The sequence below is a fragment of the Aegilops tauschii genome, chromosome 4 (assembly GCF_002575655.3).
Source record: "Aegilops tauschii subsp. strangulata cultivar AL8/78 chromosome 4, Aet v6.0, whole genome shotgun sequence".
Lineage (NCBI taxonomy): Eukaryota > Viridiplantae > Streptophyta > Magnoliopsida > Poales > Poaceae > Aegilops > Aegilops tauschii.
Window position 1 is genome coordinate 444,883,119 of NC_053038.3, and position 21,172 is coordinate 444,904,290.

The 21,172-nt window shown below is 43.5% G+C and overlaps 1 protein-coding gene across 1 annotated transcript; it reads right to left on the reverse strand.

The window, feature by feature from the left end:
• Nucleotides 1–7,835: 7,835 nt before the first annotated feature.
• LOC109739628 (cytochrome b561 and DOMON domain-containing protein At5g47530) lies at nt 7,836–8,922 on the reverse strand. Its single transcript, XM_020298700.3, has one exon. It carries the CDS (start codon nt 8,740–8,742, stop codon nt 8,176–8,178), a length of 567 nt encoding a protein of 188 aa, XP_020154289.1. The 5' UTR covers nt 8,743–8,922; the 3' UTR covers nt 7,836–8,175.
• Between the last annotated feature and the right edge of the window lie 12,250 nt (nt 8,923–21,172).

The window sequence follows — 21,172 nt, forward strand, 5'->3', positions numbered from 1 at the left end:
AATACTTCCGCATTATGAAAAACTACCCCAACAAGACTCCACGCACATTTCGGTCGCTTCAAGGTCGTTGGGAGAACATCAAGCCTATGTGCAGCCGTTGGGCAGCTTGCTTGGAGCAAGTACGCAATGCACCTCCAAGTGGCACCGTGGAGTCCGATTATGTGAGTTTGCTTTGCCTTTGTTCAAGTTGTGCATTATCATTATGTATCATGAAAAATGATTGCAACATCTTGTTCGCATTGTGTAGGACAAGATTGCTCAACATAGATACAAGGACATGGAAGCTTCGGAAGGCAGATTCTTCAAATTAGAGCATTGTTGGGAGTTGCTCCAAAAGTGCGACAAGTGGAAGTTGATCGACAAAGAGTCCCCACCAAAGAGAGTCTCACTTACAAACATGGATGAAGATGAGGATGATGATGGCCCAAGAAATTTGAACAAGCCCGATGGCGACAAGAAGACTAGAGAGAAGATAAAGAGAGAGCAACAAGCATCGAGCTTGAGGGAGAAGATTGATGCCATGGTGCAATCAACCGAGTTAATGTTGTTGAAGTCGTTGGAGATCAAGAAAGAGTTGGCCGAAAAGAAGGCAAAAGAGAAGCAAGAAAAATGGCAAATGCTCAAGGAAGAGGGGCTGCGCAGAGCTGCCATTGAGGAGAGAAAAGTACACGCCTCTGAAAACAAATCGCTGTCATTGTTCCTCGCCGAAGAGAACAAGATCATGTCAATGAACCGCAATGACATGGACGACGTCACCAAAACATGGCATGATATGGCAAGGAGAGAGATCTTGAAGAGGAGAATGGTCGCCTCGGCCGGTCCGTCTGCCAGTTCCGGTGATGTTTTCTCTGCTCCATACAGTGGCAATGTGGATGATTTCGGTGCGGGAGTTGGAACAAGCGACGGAGGTGGCTACGGTGGCGCCGATGAACTTCAAGATGGACTCCATGGCGCTGAGTGAAGATCGACCCCAAGATGATGCCGGACATGGGCGCATACCTTTGCATGCCCTCTTTTGTGTAATGAACTTCGCTTTTATTCGCGCGCAAACTGTTTATGTCATTTGAATTTGAACTTGTTTGTGAAGCCCTATGACAAATTTCAGATTTGCAGTTTTTCTGTTTGCGGGTCGTTGCGCTGTTGCCCGAGCAAAACCCGCATAGCCGACCCGTAAAAAAGCATATTCCGCGAATATACTTTTTTACGGGTCCGTTTGGGGGGTCTGCATCTGTGCTAGCCCTCGCCGGCCCGCAAAAGCGGTTTTGCGCGAACTGCAAACGCGTTTTGCGGGCCGGCGTTTTGTGGGGTCTGCTAGAGTTGCTCTTAGATCCTCATTTGCTCTGTAGGTTGGCTAAATGAGTGGAGGGGGTGAGGGGGGGACACCTATTATGAATACAACACCGATATTCGTAGATTAGTGACAAGTTCGACCTTGGGTACTTTATGATCAGAAATATCTACTCGATTGAATTCTCTTGTAAAAAAACCTAAGCCTACATGTTTCCTACTTATCCATGGAAAATTATCTGCAGCATTTTCCATGGTACATGTCTAGCTATAGATATTTCTTTGTTGCCATGAAACTTGCTAACCGGATATTCTAAAACCCACATGAATCAGTATCTTGTTGATTTTTCAGTGTTAGAAGCTTCTCAAACATGCATTGCACATTTCTCAACGGTTAAAGAAATAGCAAACCAAAAAGTAAATAAATGTGATGCATGCGCTAAGATGACATGTTAGTTATTTCAAGAAAAAAGGTACTGTAGTATTTCTTTTTTTGCATGCCCAATCTATATATACTTTCACATATATTTTCTCTGTACACAAATGTAAGATGCTTTGACAGTTTAAATTAAACTTCCAAAAAGGTCTTCAATTTGTGAACAGAGGGAGTAATTATTAACCATAGGCATATACTCATGTGTCTCATATTCTGGAATTGAACAAGGACCTGATACTTTTATCTTATATTGCACACACTATCCATTACTAAGTTTTTTGTTGTTGTTGCCTGAAGATTGATGCAGGCCCCTAGTCCTAATGATTGACTTGGACCGGCAGGTAAGCCTGGTAGTTAGTCTCCGAACAAGCAGTTTGTGCCATGTCTATATCCTGTCAATCCTCTGACCAAAAACCCAACAGCTGATTTCAACCCTAAAATAACTTGCAGCGATCAAACTACGGAGCAAAGCGCTTTCATTCATTGCCCCTAGTCGCCCGAGGCACCGTGTTCCTATTTTTAAATTGCTGGGCCGTGAACAAATATGCCGAGTGTTGCTTTCGGTTTCAGACATGAACTGCGTTTTTTTTTCCTATCAGTTGTATATTTTGTTGCTTGCTCGTGGCTGCTTGACTGCTTCCCTTTTCGCTTCGTCCTTGGTGACCGCGGAAGAGCAGTTGGTTCACCTACTCCTAACGAACCTTAACTAAGCTATAAGAATTTTCTGCAGACTCGGACTCCTCAGACATCTGATAATTAAAATATTTCCCTGTGGAACTCGAAATGGAAAAGAAATCGATTAACGTAGTCCTCATTTGGAAGGCAAGTTATGTGAGCTTCTCGAAGGATTTTTGTTCTCTCGACACCTGCAGCCTACAGAGCTACAGTGGTGCTGTGCACGATGACTTCATCTGTCATATCGTGGCCACGTTTTTCTCCATCATGGCTGCAATTGATCTAGGTCATCTAGCATCGCCGCAAAAGATCTCCTGCTGCCGTGTGCCCGTCACGTAGTCGACGATGCTTCACACAAGCGACCACGCCAGCTCCCATTTTTTTCAACACCGGCCAGGGGTATCCTGCTGTACGTGGCGGCAAAATGACGCATGAGACGGAGAAGTGAATTTGCCTTTGCCACACGGTCATCAATTGCCTTCGGCGGTAAGACACGAACCTCGCACCATCATGCTTTGATTCACACGTGCATGAACCAGAGCGCAAAGTTTAATTTACAGGTGCTGGAAACATATCCTATCGGCCCCCTTGCTGCTTTTTTCTAATGCTTAAGCTTGCTGCTTCGATCCAGGCTGCTAGCGGTTGGATCTTCGTCAGTGGGGATAGGATAAAGGTGGCGGCTTCTCGCGTTGCAGCACGCGGAATGATGCTTCAGTCACGCGACGCGACTAGACCGTGCGCGCTTTGGGGGCGCCCCAGTTTCTTTCCTTTTGTTTTGTTTTATCTTTCTGCTATTTTGGCTTTTAAAAAAGGTTTGGTATTCAATATATTTTTTGAATTTCAAAATTTACTAAAATTTGGAAAAAAAATCGGGAAATATAAAAATTCATGAATCTTAAAATGTGCTTACTACTTTGAAAAATGTTCTGAATTACAAAAACTGTTCAAAAAATTTAAAACAATGTTCGTGAATTCAAAAAAGGTTCAAAATTTTTATAAAATGCTCGTTCATTCAGAAAATCGACTCTAATTTCAAAAATTGTTCCCAATTTTCATAAAAACATTATTGATTCAAAATATTCCCAAATTTCAACATATGTTCATGGGTAGAAATTTTCAAAATTTTGAAAAAAGTTCTCTAATCTAAAAAAAATTCATGAATTTGAAAATTGTTCACATATTTTACAAAAAGTCCATAAATTCTAAATTATTATGGTTTTGAAGAATATTCACAAATTTAAAAATTCTTCATGATTTTCCAAACGGTTCACGAATTTAGAAAAAGTTCACGTATTTGAAAAAAGATCATTAGTTTGAAAAAAGGTCACGAGTTTGAAAAAAATCACATATTTGAAAAGAAGATAAAAGGATAATGGAAAGGAAAAAAAAGAAGAAAAGGATAAAGGAAAAAAATGAAAGCCCGAAAAAAAAACAATTCAGGGAAGGTTCTACAATGGTGGGGACGAAAATTGGAATGTGCCGGGCGTTTATACCTCGCTTATAACGAGGTGAAGGCAACCGCTCCTACAGGCAGCACGTGCTGGGCTGTCCAGTAAGATTGTGGGTTCGCCACGCTGCCGTCGCCCTAATTTAATTTCTTCTTCCTTTATATATATATATTTGAATTTAAGTGAATATATTTAAAAATATATATATTTTTAAAAACCATGAATTTTAAAAATATTAACACAAAAAAATATTACCACAACTAAATATTTTGACAGCTTACAAAATAAATGTTTGTGCAATAAAAAATGTCCCTGTGTTTCAAAAAGTTATACTTGATTTTTTTAAATGTATATACAGCTATAAAAATGTTTGCATACTATAAACAATAATCCGTACCATTTAAATAAAATTACGTGACATTTAAAATAATATTCATGTTTCAAAACAAATATTTTCAACATTTAAAAAATGTTTATACAATGTAAGAAAATGTCTGTGTAGCTTTAAAAAAACTTATTACCACAAAAATAGTCAACCTGCTTTTGAAAAAATGTTGACCATGTTTTAGATGTATATAAAAATAATATAAAATGTGCCTGAAACAGAACACATCAAAGAGTGTATATGAAAAATGACAAAACAGTATTAATATAATATTTGAGGTGTATACCAAAAATGTAAATTGTGTTCGAAAAAGAATAGACATCAAAACAAGCATTTAAAAAATTAATCATGTATAAACATAATGTTTCAGCTGTACTAAAAATTGTAAAATGCGTGTGAGAAAAGTCGACATGAAAACATGTATTTTAAAAAATGTTAAACCAGTATAAAAATAATGTTTCAGGTGTATAGAAAAAATATATAATGTGTAGTAAAAAATTGACATCAAAACATGCATTAGAAAACTATGTTAGCGTGTATTTAAAAAGTAAAACATGTCTAAAAATAATGTTTCAGTTATATAAAAAAAAATATACAATGTGTATGACAAAAATTAGACATCAAAACATGTATTTAAGAAATATGTTAATCATGTATTAATATAATGTTAAACATGTATTAAAAAATGTTTCTGATGTATACAGAAAATGAACATTGTGTGCAAAGAAATAGACATGCGTTGAAAAAGCGGCCAAGAAAGAAATGGAGAAAACAATGAAAAAAAGAATGGAACAATGAAAAACGAAAAAGAAAAACTAAAGTAAAACCACTGGAAAACAAACGAAATATGGAAAACCAAAGAAAATCATAGAAAACCAAAGCAAAAAAGAGTGGAAACAATGAAACCAAAGAAAATTCACTAAATCCAAAAAGGCCAAAGAATATCAGTACAAAATAGTAAAAATAGTGAAAACGATGCCATAGTACCGGGTCGGCCAAGTACTATAGCGAGAGGAGAAATGCTTCAAGTGAGGGGAGGGTATATCTTGCTATAAGCGAGATATAACTCCCACATGTCTCATTGCGGAGGGAAGTGCTTTGAGTGTTGAGCTATCAGTTTGAAGTTGGAAGTTGGCTATTAATGTGGCATGTTGCTTTCAATTTCTCACTTAACGAGAACTAACATAATAGTATTCACTCTTGTGGTTTCCTCTTCCTCGGTTTCCATTTTCTTATTCGGGATCTTGCTTTACATGGTTCTCACCTCCGCAACTCGTGATTTTCGGGAGAGAACAAAATCCAAGTCGGTGAAGATCATGATTTGGGCTGGCATGGTAGCACGAGAGAAAGAAGCGAAGAATTATGTTTTCAACTCTGACTCCCCCACTCCAGATGCTGCATTTCTTTCTGTTACTTCAAAAGTAGTTGCTTCCGCTTCAGGCACTAGAATTCTCGATATTTATTTTTATTTCTCATCAAATGAATGGATCTTCTTCTGAAAATCCTATCGATTCTTAGCATGATTTTGGGAAAATCTCCTTGCTATTACTCAAACAAGCATGAAATGTATGCTTGCATATTCGTCCACGGGGCAAATCGGATATGTACTTATTGGAATAATTGTTGGAGACTCAAATGATGGATATGCAAGCATGATAACTATTAGGTGGTGGTAGTTTTAACGGGCCAATTCATAACCCATTTTGAATTAATACCAGAAATAATAGAAATCACCCCAAACCCACCCCAAATGGAGCCATGTCATCGTGGAGTTAGTTCTGGTATTGTTTTTACCATTAAATATATAAAACCATATAAATCACTCCATTAAGTGGTTTTGAAGCTAACATGTCCCATTTTGGACGATTTTGGCCATTGTTTGAAACGTTGTCTCCCTCCTTTTTCCCAAAGCTTTCCCAAGGCCGATCTCAAGCGAGCCGAGGACTCCGCTACCCAAGTGATCAAAGTAGAGACCCTATAACTTGTAGTGGCTAACAAACCTCAATAATGAACAGACACAGGCTCCGAGGACGTGTACCTGAGGAGTTGATGACTTCATCACCCAAGTACCAGAAATGACACCCGGCAGCACAAAGGCGCTCTCCGGAGCCATAACTTTGGCTTCCACACTGGTCCTGATGGCTGGAAGTTGGAGTGCGACACATATGAAATAAAATATCTCACTTCTTCACCAGAGTTGAGTATATGGTTATCATAGCTTATCCCATGAAGCCGTTAAGAAACTCAATAGTTTGTTTCATTGTCTTTCTTTCACAAATCATACTTCTACAAACAACTATCCAACGTGAAGTAACTTTTGAGAAACTTGCCTTTCTAGTGCACATCTCAGGTCAATCATAGTGCGTTTAAATGATATTAGGTTATCACTCTTACTGTCGGTGGCTCATTTAGATTTTCAAAAATTTAAGAAGTCTTTGCGCATGTTTGGTTTTCTACAACTTCATTGCGGAAGATATGGTGGAATGTTGAGGTGTGAATTACGAAACTAGAAACGAGTACCTAACTAAGCCCTATTCCCGATTTCTCTGAATTTTCATAACTTTTTTTTTTGTAAGAAAAGCGCAAGAAGCGCCCGACTTTAGATCAGTAGAGCCAAAACCGACAAAACTACATAGTTCAAATACGGTAGAAAAATAAGGTAACCCCGTATTAAAGACCAGGGCTCAATCAAGGAGCAAATGTCTAGTGGAAGATAAAAATTAATATCAATAGATGGCACAGAATTTTAAGCTTCATGCCTGTTCATGGGATGGATTGTTCTAATCTTGCTCAGCCCGACACTCGTTTCGATTTGTCCTTCGTCTTTCCCAGAGGCAACCACAACTAAAAGATAGCAGACCATTTAAAGATGTAGCTAGAGGGGTGATTCAAAATAATACCTTCAATCACAAACTTTTTATGACACATCCAAAGAACCTAAGATAAAGTTGCAAAGTCCTTTCAAGCCATTCTAGGGTTTTACCCATTAAAGCCATGAGCAACTCTAGATCCTGAGAAGAGTGGAGTCCTGTTTGCACCCAAATCTCTCCCTAATGCAACTCCATAGAAATTTGGTCGACGCATAACTGAATAAGATGCGGCTCACATCTTTCGGTTCTCTACAGAATGTACAAGTACCATCGCCAAGAGGTATTGTCGTCGACCAAAGGAACTTAGCGTGACAGATGGAAGGGCCTATAATAAGATTATGGTATTTGTGTTTTATGGTGTCTCCTTTTTTTGATAATAACCTCGACCTAATCTTATTAAATTGGTGGTGAGTCCCTTTTTTTCCTAAAAGCAATAAGTCCATTGTGTATGATGGGATGACCGAGAGACAAGGTTTCAAAGAATAAATCTAGCGCCCGAAGACATCAGCTTTCATTGTCACATGTCAACGCTTTTAGCCACACCTTCTAGCCATGGGCTCCAAGTCCAGGCTAAATTTCCATAACTCGTGTTTGTTTATGTTTTATTCTGGTCTATTATACCGAATATCTTTTAATCAATCAAATCAAATCTAAAAAAAGGAAAAATGATAGGAGATAAATGTTCGAACATATTTGTAACCGGAATCATGTCCTAAATTTGGTGGCTGTGTATATACATTGCTAGCACGTACTTTATTGATATACACGAAGTGTAATAGCAGGAATCACGAGAAATATGTCGTGTGATTTATTTATAAATGAGACCAACCCAAGGGTTAACCTTTGTTGGTAATTTTTTATAGGAGAAACTCCACGAGCATCGCGTGTCCAAACCAGGACTCGAACTTAAGTGGGCTGGCAGCAACACCAGCTGCCCAGACAATGGGCCGACGCCCCGTCCTCGTGATTTATTTATATATAGTACTACATGATGTTGAGGATGACACTAACGGATAATTACACCGTGACTATGCGGCGTGGCGCGGAGACCTCGACCTCGGCGCCGAGGGTGCTCTAGCCGGACAGGAAGTCCAGCCTCATAAGGCTCTGCAAGTTGGGCCCGGACGTCGGGTGCGGCAATATGTCCCCGCCGCTGAGCGGCCCCGCCTGCCACACCGTGTTCTGCTGCGTGGAGTTCCCCGGCAGCGCCACCGTGGTGTAGATCGTGTACGCGCCGGCCGCGTACTCCGCGGTGGGCGGCACCGGCACGTCGAACTGGAGGGTGGTGTTGTCCAGGGCCGGGGCCGTGGACCTCAGGATGGTGGTGAGCACAGACACGGCGCCTCTGCCGCCCTGCGAGGCGACGAAGACGTTGCTGCCGGGCATGCCGGCGCCGCTGGGGTTTATGCCCCAGGCGACCCACCCGGCGCTGCCCGACGTCGCGCGGAACGCGAGCTCGGCGGTGCCGTTCGCCGCGTGGTACGTCCAGTGCAGGCTGGCCCCGAGCACGGGCAGGGTGTTGCACCGCTCGAACGACCGGCCGGCCGGGAACGTCGCGTTCTCGCAGCCCTGCCGCTGGGCCGTCGCGCCGGCCACGAGCAGCAGCACGGCGGTGGCCACGGTTACGAGGAGTTGCACCATGGTATGGTAGTAGAGCGCACGCCCTACGGGGAGTCTTGCTCGTGCCGGGGTTGCTTGGTTTCGGCCCCGGTCGAGCTGGCCGGAGTTGCAAGCGCGGCGTGTGGTGGAGGCGTGAAGGTAGAGAGAAGGATATTTGTAGTGTACGGCGAGGTGAAAGCTGGGATGTTGGAGTAGGTTCGTGTACGGGTGGAAAGCTTCAGAGTTGACGGCCAGTTATCCCTTTCGCTAAGCATCCCATTTTGACCAGCTCAAAAACATGTCCCGTTTTGACATTTCGCCGGATGAGTGAGTGACCACGTGTGAGAAATGAGATCTCTACCGTATGCACGTACGCCGGTTTCGTGGCAGGCAGTCAGGCAAACGAAACGATGTAGTGGTCGGCGAATTTCGCAGCCCGCTGTCGCGGTCACCATAAGAAATTCTCTGCAATACACGAGCCGCGTGTCCAGAAAAATGGAGGACGACGATCGGCAGGTGCATGCCTTGCCGAAGCAACCCATTCGTCCTGATTAGGTCTGGAAACTGAACTCTAATTAGCTCATGAGCTAAACGAGTAGCTCGTGACTTGGGTCGACTGGTTTGAACTCGTGGACTAACGAGTCCAGTCGATGTAATCCGAGCTCGTTAACAAAATAAGCTTAATGACTCGAGCTAACAAGTTACTCATTTAACTCATTAATATTAGTAAGAAGGGACAGGAGATAACCAAATATCCGATTCGGTTCCCGAGCTCATCTACACCTTATGAATAATACATTAAAAAGGAAAAAGTATATTTTTCGTCCCTCAACTCTTTCGAAAGTTTAGATTTAGTCCCTTAACTTTAAAACCGGCAATACTTAGTCCCTCAACTCTTCAAACCGGGTAAGTTTAGTCCCTCAACTCTTCAAACCGAGTAAGTTTAGTCCCTCGTCTCAGCCAAGCCAGTACTGATGCTGACTCAACACGGTTTTGACCGGTCTTCGCTGACGTGGCAAAAGTTCTCTCTCCTATTCATCATATCTCTTCTTCCTCTCATCTCCCTCTAGTGGGAATTTGATCGAACAACTCGTGTGCGCGCCTGCACTTACGCCACCGGAACCACTTCGTCGTCCGACTAGGCAAGACCAGCTAGGAACACGCTGACGACACCGCCGACCAGATCTACACGTGTTGGCTGGTCGTCGACGATAGCCGCCGGGTCCCAGGGCTCGGCCTCTCGGCACGTCTACGATGGCCACCTGTTGTACTTGTAGACGTTGCGGAGGCACAGAGCACTCTTGCGTCCTCGACAAATGTCACTGCGGCCAGCCTTCCACACCGCATCGCAACTAGCGCTCCTCGTGACCCTGCAAGCGGGCCGTCTCAATGGACACCACGCATGGTATAACCTCCAGAAGCACGCGGCCAACAGCTCCTCAACAAGATGTACACGAGGCTGCACCGGTGCTTCGTGCCTAATAAGGAACAAGGAGTCGACCTCCAACACTCTGGACTTCGGCTTGGCCGATATGAACACAGTTGTGCAGGTCTGTCGGGGCTCCGAACTGTCCCCGGAGTCGCTGGCTCATGCGTCTGCTGTCTACTGACGAGCAAACCATCGCCATGCAGCGGCCTCTGCAGTCTGCACCTGAAGTCTCCGCTCCGCGGGGCCGAGGCTTCTCCGCCGAACCGGCTATCCCCGCGCAGCACTCGCCGCTGCCGTAGGTGCACCCGCGGTTGCCATTGCCGTGCCACAACTCTCATCCGTTACCGCATGCTGGAGCGTCGCCGCTGTCGTTTTCATGTCGTCTCCATCACTGGATGGAGCGCCCAGGAGGGTGCAGCCAGGCCTGTGCCTACGCTGCTGGAAAAGTACAGGGCATGTCTCAACAGTGGCTGGGTCAACGGGTCGTCCCTGGCTGCAGGGTTGGTCGTGAGTGCAGCGCTTCCGTCGGTGCTGGCCTGGACTGTCCAATACCGCTTTGACCATGCAGCTAAACAGGGTTTGACCGAGGTAAGGACTAAACTTATCCGGTTTTAAGAGTTAAGGGACTAAGCTTTGTTGGTATTGGAGTTGAGGGACCAAAGCTATACTTGCGAAAGAGTTGAGGGAAAAAAAATATACTTTTCCCTAAAAAAAGCTAGAAATATTCAAATATTAAAACAAAATTATGGTATAAGATGCTTGAGTGTGTGATGTCTGTGCCAAGTTTCAAGTCATTCGGACATCTGAGTATCTCTAAAAAAAAGTCTAAACAGTGCAAAACACTAAACTTTTTTGCAGACCGCAAATTTGTCTTTTTTGCTGAGAGTTCGTCAGATGTTCAAATGCGCTGAATTTTTTTACTTCCTCCGTCCCATGATGTTCAAATGCGCTGAATTTTTTTACTTCCTCCGTCCCATGATGTAAGCCGTTTTATATTATGGGATGGAGTACTACTATTTTTGGTGAATTTATCGCTCACTCTCAGGCTCATCTGAGCATGGGTGCCAAAACGCCCCGTCCGTGTCGATTGCTATCATTTGTAGATTGCATCATGCGCCCTTTCGATGTGTACTGTTATTGCTATGATTTGTCGAAAAAAAAATACATGGCCATGACTATCTTTTATAGATTATTGTGTATATCTTCTATCTTCGTATATAACACACATACTTTTTTGCCCATGTTTATAATGAGTTAAACGAGCCAACTCGTATGTTAAATGAGTCGAGCCGAGTTAGAATTTGAATTGGTTATGTTAACGAGCCGAGCCAAGCTAGCTTGTTAGCTTGACGAGCTCTAGCGAGTCGAGTCGAGTCGAGTTCGACTCAGCTCGAATTCCAGCCCTAGTCCCACTACTGCCACCTTTGCCAGACGTTATCTACTAGTGACCGAAGAAGATGACATAGAGCTCTTGTAGGAGATCCTCACAGCTAAACCATAAGAGAGCAGTACCCGATCACGGCTTGAATCCGAGCCCATCTTCTTGCGAGAGGTACTCATGGCTCATTGCTCTAAGCAACCTAATTCCCCTTCGCAGGCCTAGGCATCACCCGCTGATCAGCATGTGAACCGACTGCTAAGAGCATTGGTCCACTCATGAGCAGCCCATGGTACGGTCTACTATCATTGGTCATCAGCTTGTGCCACTGTATGCTCGGATGGTGCCCACTGTTGAAGCGACTACCGATCAACAGGTCGACGCAATGACGCCGCCTATCACAGTGGAAACTCACAACAAGGGTATTGGTCATAGTGCGACAAAGCCGGCGACCAAGCACAAATAGAGCCATAATGAAAAGACCACACAGCAACACAACAACATAGAGATTATCTAAAATAACAGTTAGATGCTCCATCAACAAAACTGCTCAAACAGCGGATCAATGTAGAAGCTCTCACATGTTCGTAGTACGCCAAATATTTGCCCGCTAGAATATAGTGTGATTGTGCATGTCTCTACATACGTGTACACCCAATTTTTTTCTTGAAGAAAACGTCAAGAAGAAAGGTAAAAATTGCAAGAGGTTACACAATTTTAGCATGAAGATACGGGTCTTGTGGCGTACTACGAGTCACATTTCCTTACTAAACCAAGTTTTACCGATATGCACTTTGAGGAGTTGCCTCTCCATTATAACTTTAGTAAAATCAATGTGTCTCTAAACCAAGTTTTACCGCTATGCACTTTGAGGAGTTGCCTCTCCATTATAACTTTAGTAAAATCAATGTGTCTCTTGTGCGATGCTTCACATACTGAGTACTTCAAAACTCTATCAACTTTTCTCTAAAAGGTTGTAAATGATAGACGATAACTCTTTTTGTTTTTCTATCATGATATCGGCCGATCAAAAAGCAAAGAGGGAGATGGTGGGTTCCTTAGACCCACAATGAATCGGGCGTATAGTAATCTATAGCGATAGGGTTGGTACCTTCAACTATGTCGTGAAGGCATTCGTCCACCTACAATGGGCAAATTTCATTCTACTTCCATACTACAAGAAGTAAGTTAATTATACAACCATATCAAGTTGATTGTGTTTGATTAACATAGCTTGTAAGTTCGTGGTTTTCTTCTTTGTAGGGACCATTGGTTTTGATTGCCACCGCAGGAATGACTTGAGAGGCACATGGGGGCAAACCTCTGGAGCACGTGTTCAGTATAGACAAGTGGATTGTGAATCCACCATGCACGGGTTCAATTGCCGTCGATCGCCCATCGCATTATTGCCAATTACAAAAATGCAATTTTCCATATTCCACATCTGCTAGACCAAGAGCCTCCTTAATGGCTCAAAGTGTAGAGTTGCCTGCTAAGAGAAGAAAAAAGCCATGTTCTCTAGTGGTCAAGTTCCTGCTTCTGATAGTGAACTTCCACAGTCCTCTGCTCAGGACATAAGGGTCATGATGACTTGGCATCATCCTCTCCTTCCTCCGCCTTAATACCGGTGATCTATTCAGGGTTTTTAACTCATAATTGTTGGTGAACGTAGCATGCAATTTCAAAAAATTTCCTACGATCACGCAAGATCTATCTAGGAGATGCATAGAAACGAGAGGGGGAGAGTGTGTCCACGTACCCTCGTAGACCGAAAGCGGAAGCATTAGGTTAACACGGTTGATGTAGTCGAACGTCTTCGCGATCCAACCGATCAACTACTGAACGTACGGCACCTCCGAGTTCAGCACACGTTCAGCTCGATGACGTCCCTCGAACTCTTGATCCAGCAAAGTGTCGAGGGAGAGTTTCGTCAGCACGACAGCGTGGTGACGGTGATGGTGATGTGATCCGCGCAGGGCTTCACCTAAGCTCTATGACAATATGACCGGAGGAGTAAACTGTGGAGGGGGGCACCACACACGGGTAAGAAACAACTGTTGTGCTTTGGGGTGCCCCCTGCCCCCGTATATAAAGGAGGAGGGGAGGAGGCCGGCCCTAGGGGCGCACCCAAGTGGGGGGAAACCGACTTGGACTCCCAATCCTAGTCGCCCCCCTTTCCTTTCTTGGGAAAAGGGGAAGGAGAGGGAGAGGGAGAAGGAAAGGGGGCAGCGCCCCCTCCCCCTTGTCCAATTCGGACTCCCTGGGGGGGGGGGGGCACCCCTTGCGGGCTCCCTTCTCTCTCCCCTATGGCCCATGTAGGCCCAATACTTCCCCGGGGGGTTCTAGTAACCCCTCGGTACTCCGATAAATATCCGAAACGTCCCGAAACCATTCCGATGTCCGAATACCATCGTCCAATATATCAATCTTTACCTCTTGACTATTTCGAGACTCCTCGTCATGGCCGAGATCTCATCCGGGACTCCGAACAATCTTCGGTCACCAAAACACATAACTCATAATACAAATCGTCATAGAATGTTAAGCGTGCGGACCCTACGGGTTCGAGAACTATGTAGACATGACCGAGACACATCTCCGATCAATAACCAACAACGGAACCTGGATGCTCATATTGGTTCCTACATATTCTACGAAGGTCTTTATCGGTCAAACCGCAATGACAACATACGTCATTTCCTTTGTCATCGGTATGTTACTTGCCCGAGATTCGATCGTCGGTATCCTTATACCTAGTTCAATCTCGTTACCGGCAAGTCTCTTTACTCGTCCCGTAATGCATCATCCCGCAACTAACTCATTAGTAACATTGCTTGCAAGGCTTATTGTGATGTGCATTACTGAGAGGGCCCAGAGATACCTCTCCGATACTCGGAGTGACAAATCATAATCTTGATCTATGCCAACCCAACAAACACCTTCGGAGACACCTGTAGAGCATCTTTATAATCACCCAGTTACATTGTGACGTTTGATAGCACACAAGGTGTTCCTCCGGTATTCGGGAGTTGCATAATCTCATAGTCAAAGGAATATGTATAAGTCATGAAGAAAGCAATAGCAATAAAACTTAACAATCATTATGCTAAGCTAACGGATGGGTCTTGTCCATCACATCATTCTCTAATGATGTGATCCCGTTCATCAAATGACAACACATGTCTATGGTTAGGAAACTTAACCATCTTTGATTAACGAGCTAGTCAAGTAGAGGCATACTAGGGACACTTTGTTTGTCTGTGTATTCACTCATGTATCAAGTTTCCGGTTAATACAATTCTAGCATGAATAATAAACATTTATCATGATATAAGGAAATATAAATAACAACTTTATTATTGCCTCTAGGGCATATTTCCTTCAGTCTCCCACTTGCACTAGAGTCAATAATCTAGATTACATTGTAATGGTTCTAACACCCATGGAGTCTTGGTGTTGATCATGTTTTGCTCATGGAAGAGGCTTAGTCAATGGCTCTGCAACATTCAGATACGTATGTATTTTGCAAATCTCTATGTCTCCCTCCTTGACTTGATCGCGGATGGAGTTGAAGCGTCTCTTGATGTGTTTGGTTCTCTTGTGAAATCTGGATTCCTTCGCTAAGGCAATTGCTCCTGTATTGTCACAAAAGATTTTCATTGGACCAGATGCACTAGGTATTACACCTAGATCGGATAAGAACTCCTTCATCCAGACTCCTTCATTTGCTACTTCCGAAGCAGCTATGTACTCCGCTTCACATGTAGATCCCGCCACGACGCTCTGCTTGGAACTGCACTAACTGACAGCTCCACCATTCAATGTAAACATGTATCCGGTTTGCGATTTAGAATCGTCCGGATCAGTGTCAAAGCTTGCATCGACGTAACCATTTACGACAAGCTCTTTGTCACCTCCATAAACGAGAAACATATCCTTAGTCCTTTTAAGGTATTTCAGGATGTTCTTGACCGCTGTCCAGTGATCCACTCCTGGATTACTTTGGTACCTCCCTGCTAAACTTATAGCAAGGCACACAACAGGTCTGGTACACAACATTGCATACACGATAGAACCTATGGCTGAGGCATAGGGAATGACTTTCATTTTCTCTCTATCTTCTACAGTGGTCGGGCATTGAGTCTGACTCAACTTCACACCTTGTAATACAGGCAAGAACCCTTTCTTTAACTGATCCATTTTGAACTTCTTCAAAACTTTATCAAGGTATGTCACTACTTCAGGATGCTGCTAACGCGACACTACGATTAGAGACCGTTCGATGAAACTGTGTGCAATGCCATAATCGCAAACAGTGGTGTAAAAAACCCGTCAAAAAAGGTGCAAAACGTTTGCGATGATGGATGCATCAAACACGGTTCAGATTTTAGTTCCGTGTGCGAAACAGGGCATACAGTTGATCCAGACGAACTGTTTGCCATTCGACAGAACAACAGAAACGGGCAGCCATATCAATGCGTGTGCGATATACGGCATACGGTTCGCTCCGATGAACTGTTTGCTATTAGGAAAAGCAACAGAAACGGTCAGTCAGATCAAGGCGTGTGTGATATACGGCATACGGTTCAGTCGCATGAACTATTTTCGATTAGGGAAGAGAACATAAATGGTTCAACTTAACAAGATGTGTGTGATACGTGGCAAAAAGGCCCGGAGGTTAATTCGAGAACAAGTACACAGAGGTTAATTTGACATACATGACTTATAAGTTTAACAGAAATCATATCACTTTTTTTGGAAAACATTTAATTGCGTTGAATGTATATAATGCTCCGTCCTATTAGTTGAATTAACCTCGAGGTCCATGTTTTGGAAACATGTCGTAAAGTAACGGGATAGACCTTCATTCAAGCCAATCAACATGCGTTCAAAAAACAAAAATTATCAAAAATTAACGAGATAGACCTTCTTCAAGCCAATCAACATGTGTACAAAAAATGAAAAAATTTACAAAACAAGGACCTCGAGGTTAATTCAACTAATATGATGGAGCACTATATACATTCAACGCAATTAACATCAGTTAAATTAACATCGAGGCCACTTCCCATCCGGTCACCCATCTGATGACTACTCCAGTCTCAGCACACTTAACTTGAGAGTTCTGTTAGATGAGCTATCGGTAGGGAAGCTGGTCCTTGCTGCTGTAGGATCCCTCTTTGCATCCTTTATTGGGCACCCGGATGGCCGACTATTGCCACCCAATGGTCAATGCCACGTCCCCCGCATGGCAGTTTTTGCAGGGGGTAAATAACTGCATCGTCGCGCCGCGCCCGGCGCAACTGCATGCACACGAACGTGCGTGATTGTGCGCCGGCCCCAAACACTGGCAGCACAACTTATAAATTGACGGATGGAGTACTAGTTACAGTGATGGATATAATTAAGCAAAGGGATCACACATGTCTGTATTGACTAGAACGAGAATGCAATAGCACAATAAGAATTAAGGCCACGATGATGCAATCGCAGTGGTGGTTACAGGAGGCAAGAAGAAAGATGCATCCATCGACGTACGACCTCCTCCTCCTCCTCAACTCAGTGCGCCGGGCCACCGACCGGCGGCTAAGGAGCGGCGGCTTTTGTGGCGAGGTCAAGGTGCTTCTCAGCAATGGCATCCAAGGCTTCCAGCCGGTTGAAGAAGACCAATGTCGTAGCGTCCTCACTGGCCTTGTAGATACCTATGTACACGATTCGCTCGTACACATGGATGTGTAGGTCGACGATTTCTTGCAGGGCGAGGCGCCTCGCGGCGAGCGCGACCTCCAGGTGGGCATTCTTTGTGGCGTCGACGTGCAGTCGTAGGGCCACCAGTGCTTGAAAGAGGTTCCGACCATGGAGGCCGATTAGGGTGGCAGGCAATGAGGAGCCCGGGCGCGCGAGCTGGAGGAGTACGACGATGTTGTCCGCGAGCTTCTTGACGACGGTGAACCAGTTGGTGGTGCCAACGACCATCTGGTCGTACTGAGAATCGTAGCTGGCGTCGACGGCGGCCATCCACTAGCCGGTCGCCAACACCGTGTGGAGACGATCCACGGTGCCATGTGATGTCTACTACGCAACCTTCTTCTTGTAGACATTGTTGGGCCTCCAAGTGCAGAGGTTTGTAGGACAGTAGCAAATTTCCCTCAAGTGGATGACCTAAGGTTTATCAATCCGTGGGAGGCGTAGGATGAAGATGGTCTCTCTCAAACAACCCTGCACTAAATAACAAAGAGTCTCTTGTGTCCCCAACACACCCAATACAATGGTAAATTGTATAGGCGCACTAGTTCAGTGAAGAGATGGTGATACAAGTGCAATATGGATGGTAGATATGGGTATTTGTAATCTGAAATTATAAAAACAGCAAGGTAACAAGTAATAAAAGTAAGCGTAAACGGTATTGCAATGCTAGGAAAGAAGGCCTAGGGTTCATACTTTCACTAGTGCAAGTTCTTTCAACAATAATAACATAATTGGATCATATAACTACCCCTCAACATGCAACAAAGAGTCACTCCAAAGTCACTAATAGCGGAGAACAAACGAACAGATTATTGTAGGGTATGAAACCACCTCAAAGTTATCCTTTCTGATCGATCTATTCAAGAGTCCGTAGTAAAATAACACGAAGCTAGTCTTTTCGTTCAATCTATCCTAGAGTTTGTACAAGAATAACACCTTAAGATACAAATCAACCAAAACCCTAATGTCACCTAGATACTCCAATGTCACCACAAGTATCCGTGGGTATGATTATACGATATGCATCACACAATCTCAGATTCATCTATTCAAACCAACACAAAGTACTTCAAAGCGTGCCCCAAAGTTTCTACCGGAGAGTTGATAACCCACAAGTATAGGGGATCAATTGTAGCCTCTTTCGATAAGTAAGAGTGTCGAACCCAACGAGGAGCTAAAGGTAGAACAAATATTCCCTCAAGTTCTATCGACCACCAATACAACTCTACGCACGCTTAACGTTCGCTTTACATAAAACAAGTATGAAACTAGAAGTACTTTGTAGGTGTTGTTGGATAGGTTTGCAAGAATATAAAGAGCACTTAAATAAAAACTAGGGGCTGTTTAGGTAAAGAAGCAATAAAGTTAGTATAGCGAGTGTGGAAAAGTGGTGGTAGGAGTTGCGAAATTGTCCCTAAGCAATTGACTACTTTACTAGACCGATAGCAAGTTTTATGTGGGAGAGGCCACTGCTAGCATGTCATCCCTGACTTGGAATTCTATGCACTTATGATTGGAACTATTAGCAAGCATCCGCAACTACTAACGTTCATGAAGGTAAAACCCAACCATAGCATTAAGATATATTGGTACCCCTTCAATCCCGTATGCATCAATTTCTATGCTAGGTTGAAGCTTCTGTCACTCTTGCCCTCCAATACATAGACCTGTCAACATACAACTAACCCTATGGTGTGATCCACGCGCGCGCTCATATGATGGGTACCAAAGGACAGCAACATAACCACAAGCAAATTAAACCAACCATAGCAATTCACCAATTACCGATAGGACAACGAAAATCTACTCAGACATCATAGGATGGCAACACATCATTGGATCATAATATGAAGCATAAAGCACCATGTTCAAGTAAAGGGTACAGCGGGTTGCGGGAGATTTGACCGCTGTAGATAGATGGGGGAAGGTGATGAAGATGTTGGTGAAGATGACGGAGGTGTTGATGTAGATTGTGGTGACGATGATGGCCCCGACAGTGTTCCGGCGCCACCGGGAGAGAGGGGGAGAGAGGCCCCCTTCTTCTTCTTCTTCTTCTTCTTCTTCTTCTTCTTCTTCCTTGACCTTCTCCCTAGATGGGAGAAGGGTTTCCCCTCTGGTCCTTGGCTTCCATGGCATGGGAGGGGCGAGAGCCCCTCCGAGATTGGATATGTCTCTCTGTCTCTCTCTGTTTCTGCATTCCCTGATTCTGCCCTTTCACCGTTTCTTAAATTCCCGGAGATCCGTAACTCCGATTGGGCTGAAACTTGGACACGATTTTTATCCGGATATTGGCTTTCTTGCGGCGAAAGAAGGGCACCAACCGCCTTATGGGGTGGCCACGAGGGCCCAGGACGCGCCCCTCACCCTCGTGGGCCCCTCGGGCATTGTTTCACGTTGATTCCACTTCCCAAAATTCACATATATTCCAAAAAAAATCTCCGTCAGTTTTTATCCCGTTTGGACTCCGTTTGATATGGATTTTCAGCGAAACAAAAAATATGCAACAAACAGGAACTGGCACTGGGCACTAGATCAATATGTTAGTCCCAAAAATAGTATAAAAAGTTGCCAAAAGTATGTAAAAGTTGTAGAATATTGGCATGGAACAATCAAAAATTATAGATACGACAGAGATGTATCAGCATCCCCAAGCTTAATTCCTGCTCGTTCTCGAGTAGGTAAATGATAAAAAAGATAATTTTTGATGTGGAATGCTACCTAGCATAATCTTGATCATGTAATCTAATCATGGCATGAATATTAAGACATGAGTGATTCAAAGCAATAGTCTATCATTCGACATTAAGACAATAATACTTCAAGCATACTAATAAAGCAATCATGTCTTTTCAAAATAAAATGGCCAAAGAAAGTTATCCCTACAAAATCATATTGTCTGGCTATGCTCCATCTTCACCACGCAAAATATTCAAATCATGCACAACCCCGGTGACAAGCCAAGCAATTGTTTCATACTTTTGACGTTCTCAAACCTTTTCAACTTTCACGCAATACATGAGCGTGAGCCATGTACATAGCACTATAGGTGGAATAGAATATGATGGTGGAGGTTGTGTGGAGAAGACAAAAAAGGGAGAAAGTCTCACATCGACGCGGCTAATCAACGGGTTATGGAGATGCCCATCAATTGATGTCAATGTGAGGAGTAGGGATTGTTATGCAACAGATGCACTAGAGCTATAAGTGTATGAAAGCTCAACAAAAGAAACTAAGTGGGTGTGCATCCAAGTTGCTTGGTCACGAAGACCTAGGGCATTTGCGGAAGCCCATTGTTGGAATATACAAGCCAAGTTCTATAATGAAAAATTCCCACTAGTATATGAAAGTGACAAAATAAGAGACTCTCTATCATGAAGATCATGGTGCTACTTTGAAGCACAAGTGTGGAAAAGGGATAGTAGCATTTCCCTTTTTTTTTCTTTTTTTGGGCCTTTCCTTTTTTTATTTGTCCTTTCTCCCCTTTTTTTATTTGGCCTTTCTCTTTTTTTTTCATGGGACAATGCTCTAATAATGATGATCATCAAACTTTTATTTACTTACAACTCAATGTTACAACTCGATACTAGAACAAAGATATGACTCTATATGAATGCCTCCGGCGGTGTACCGGGATGTGCAATGATCTAGCGTAGCAATGACATCAAAAAACGGACAAGCCATGAAAACATCATGCTAGCTATCTTACGATCATGCAAAGCAATATGACAATAAATGTTCAAGTCATGTATATGATGATGATGGAAGTTGCATGGCAATATATATCGGAATGGCTATGGAAATGCCATGATAGGTAGGTATGGTGGCTGTTTTGAGGAAGATATAAGGAGGCTTATGTGTGATAGAGCGTATCATATCACGGGGTTTGGATGCACCGGCGAAGTTTGCACCAACTCTCG

Bases quoted from the DNA above. Each gene is read 5' to 3' on its own strand.
- LOC109739628 (XM_020298700.3), bottom strand. From the start codon at position 8,742: ATGGTGCAACTCCTCGTAACCGTGGCCACCGCCGTGCTGCTGCTCGTG.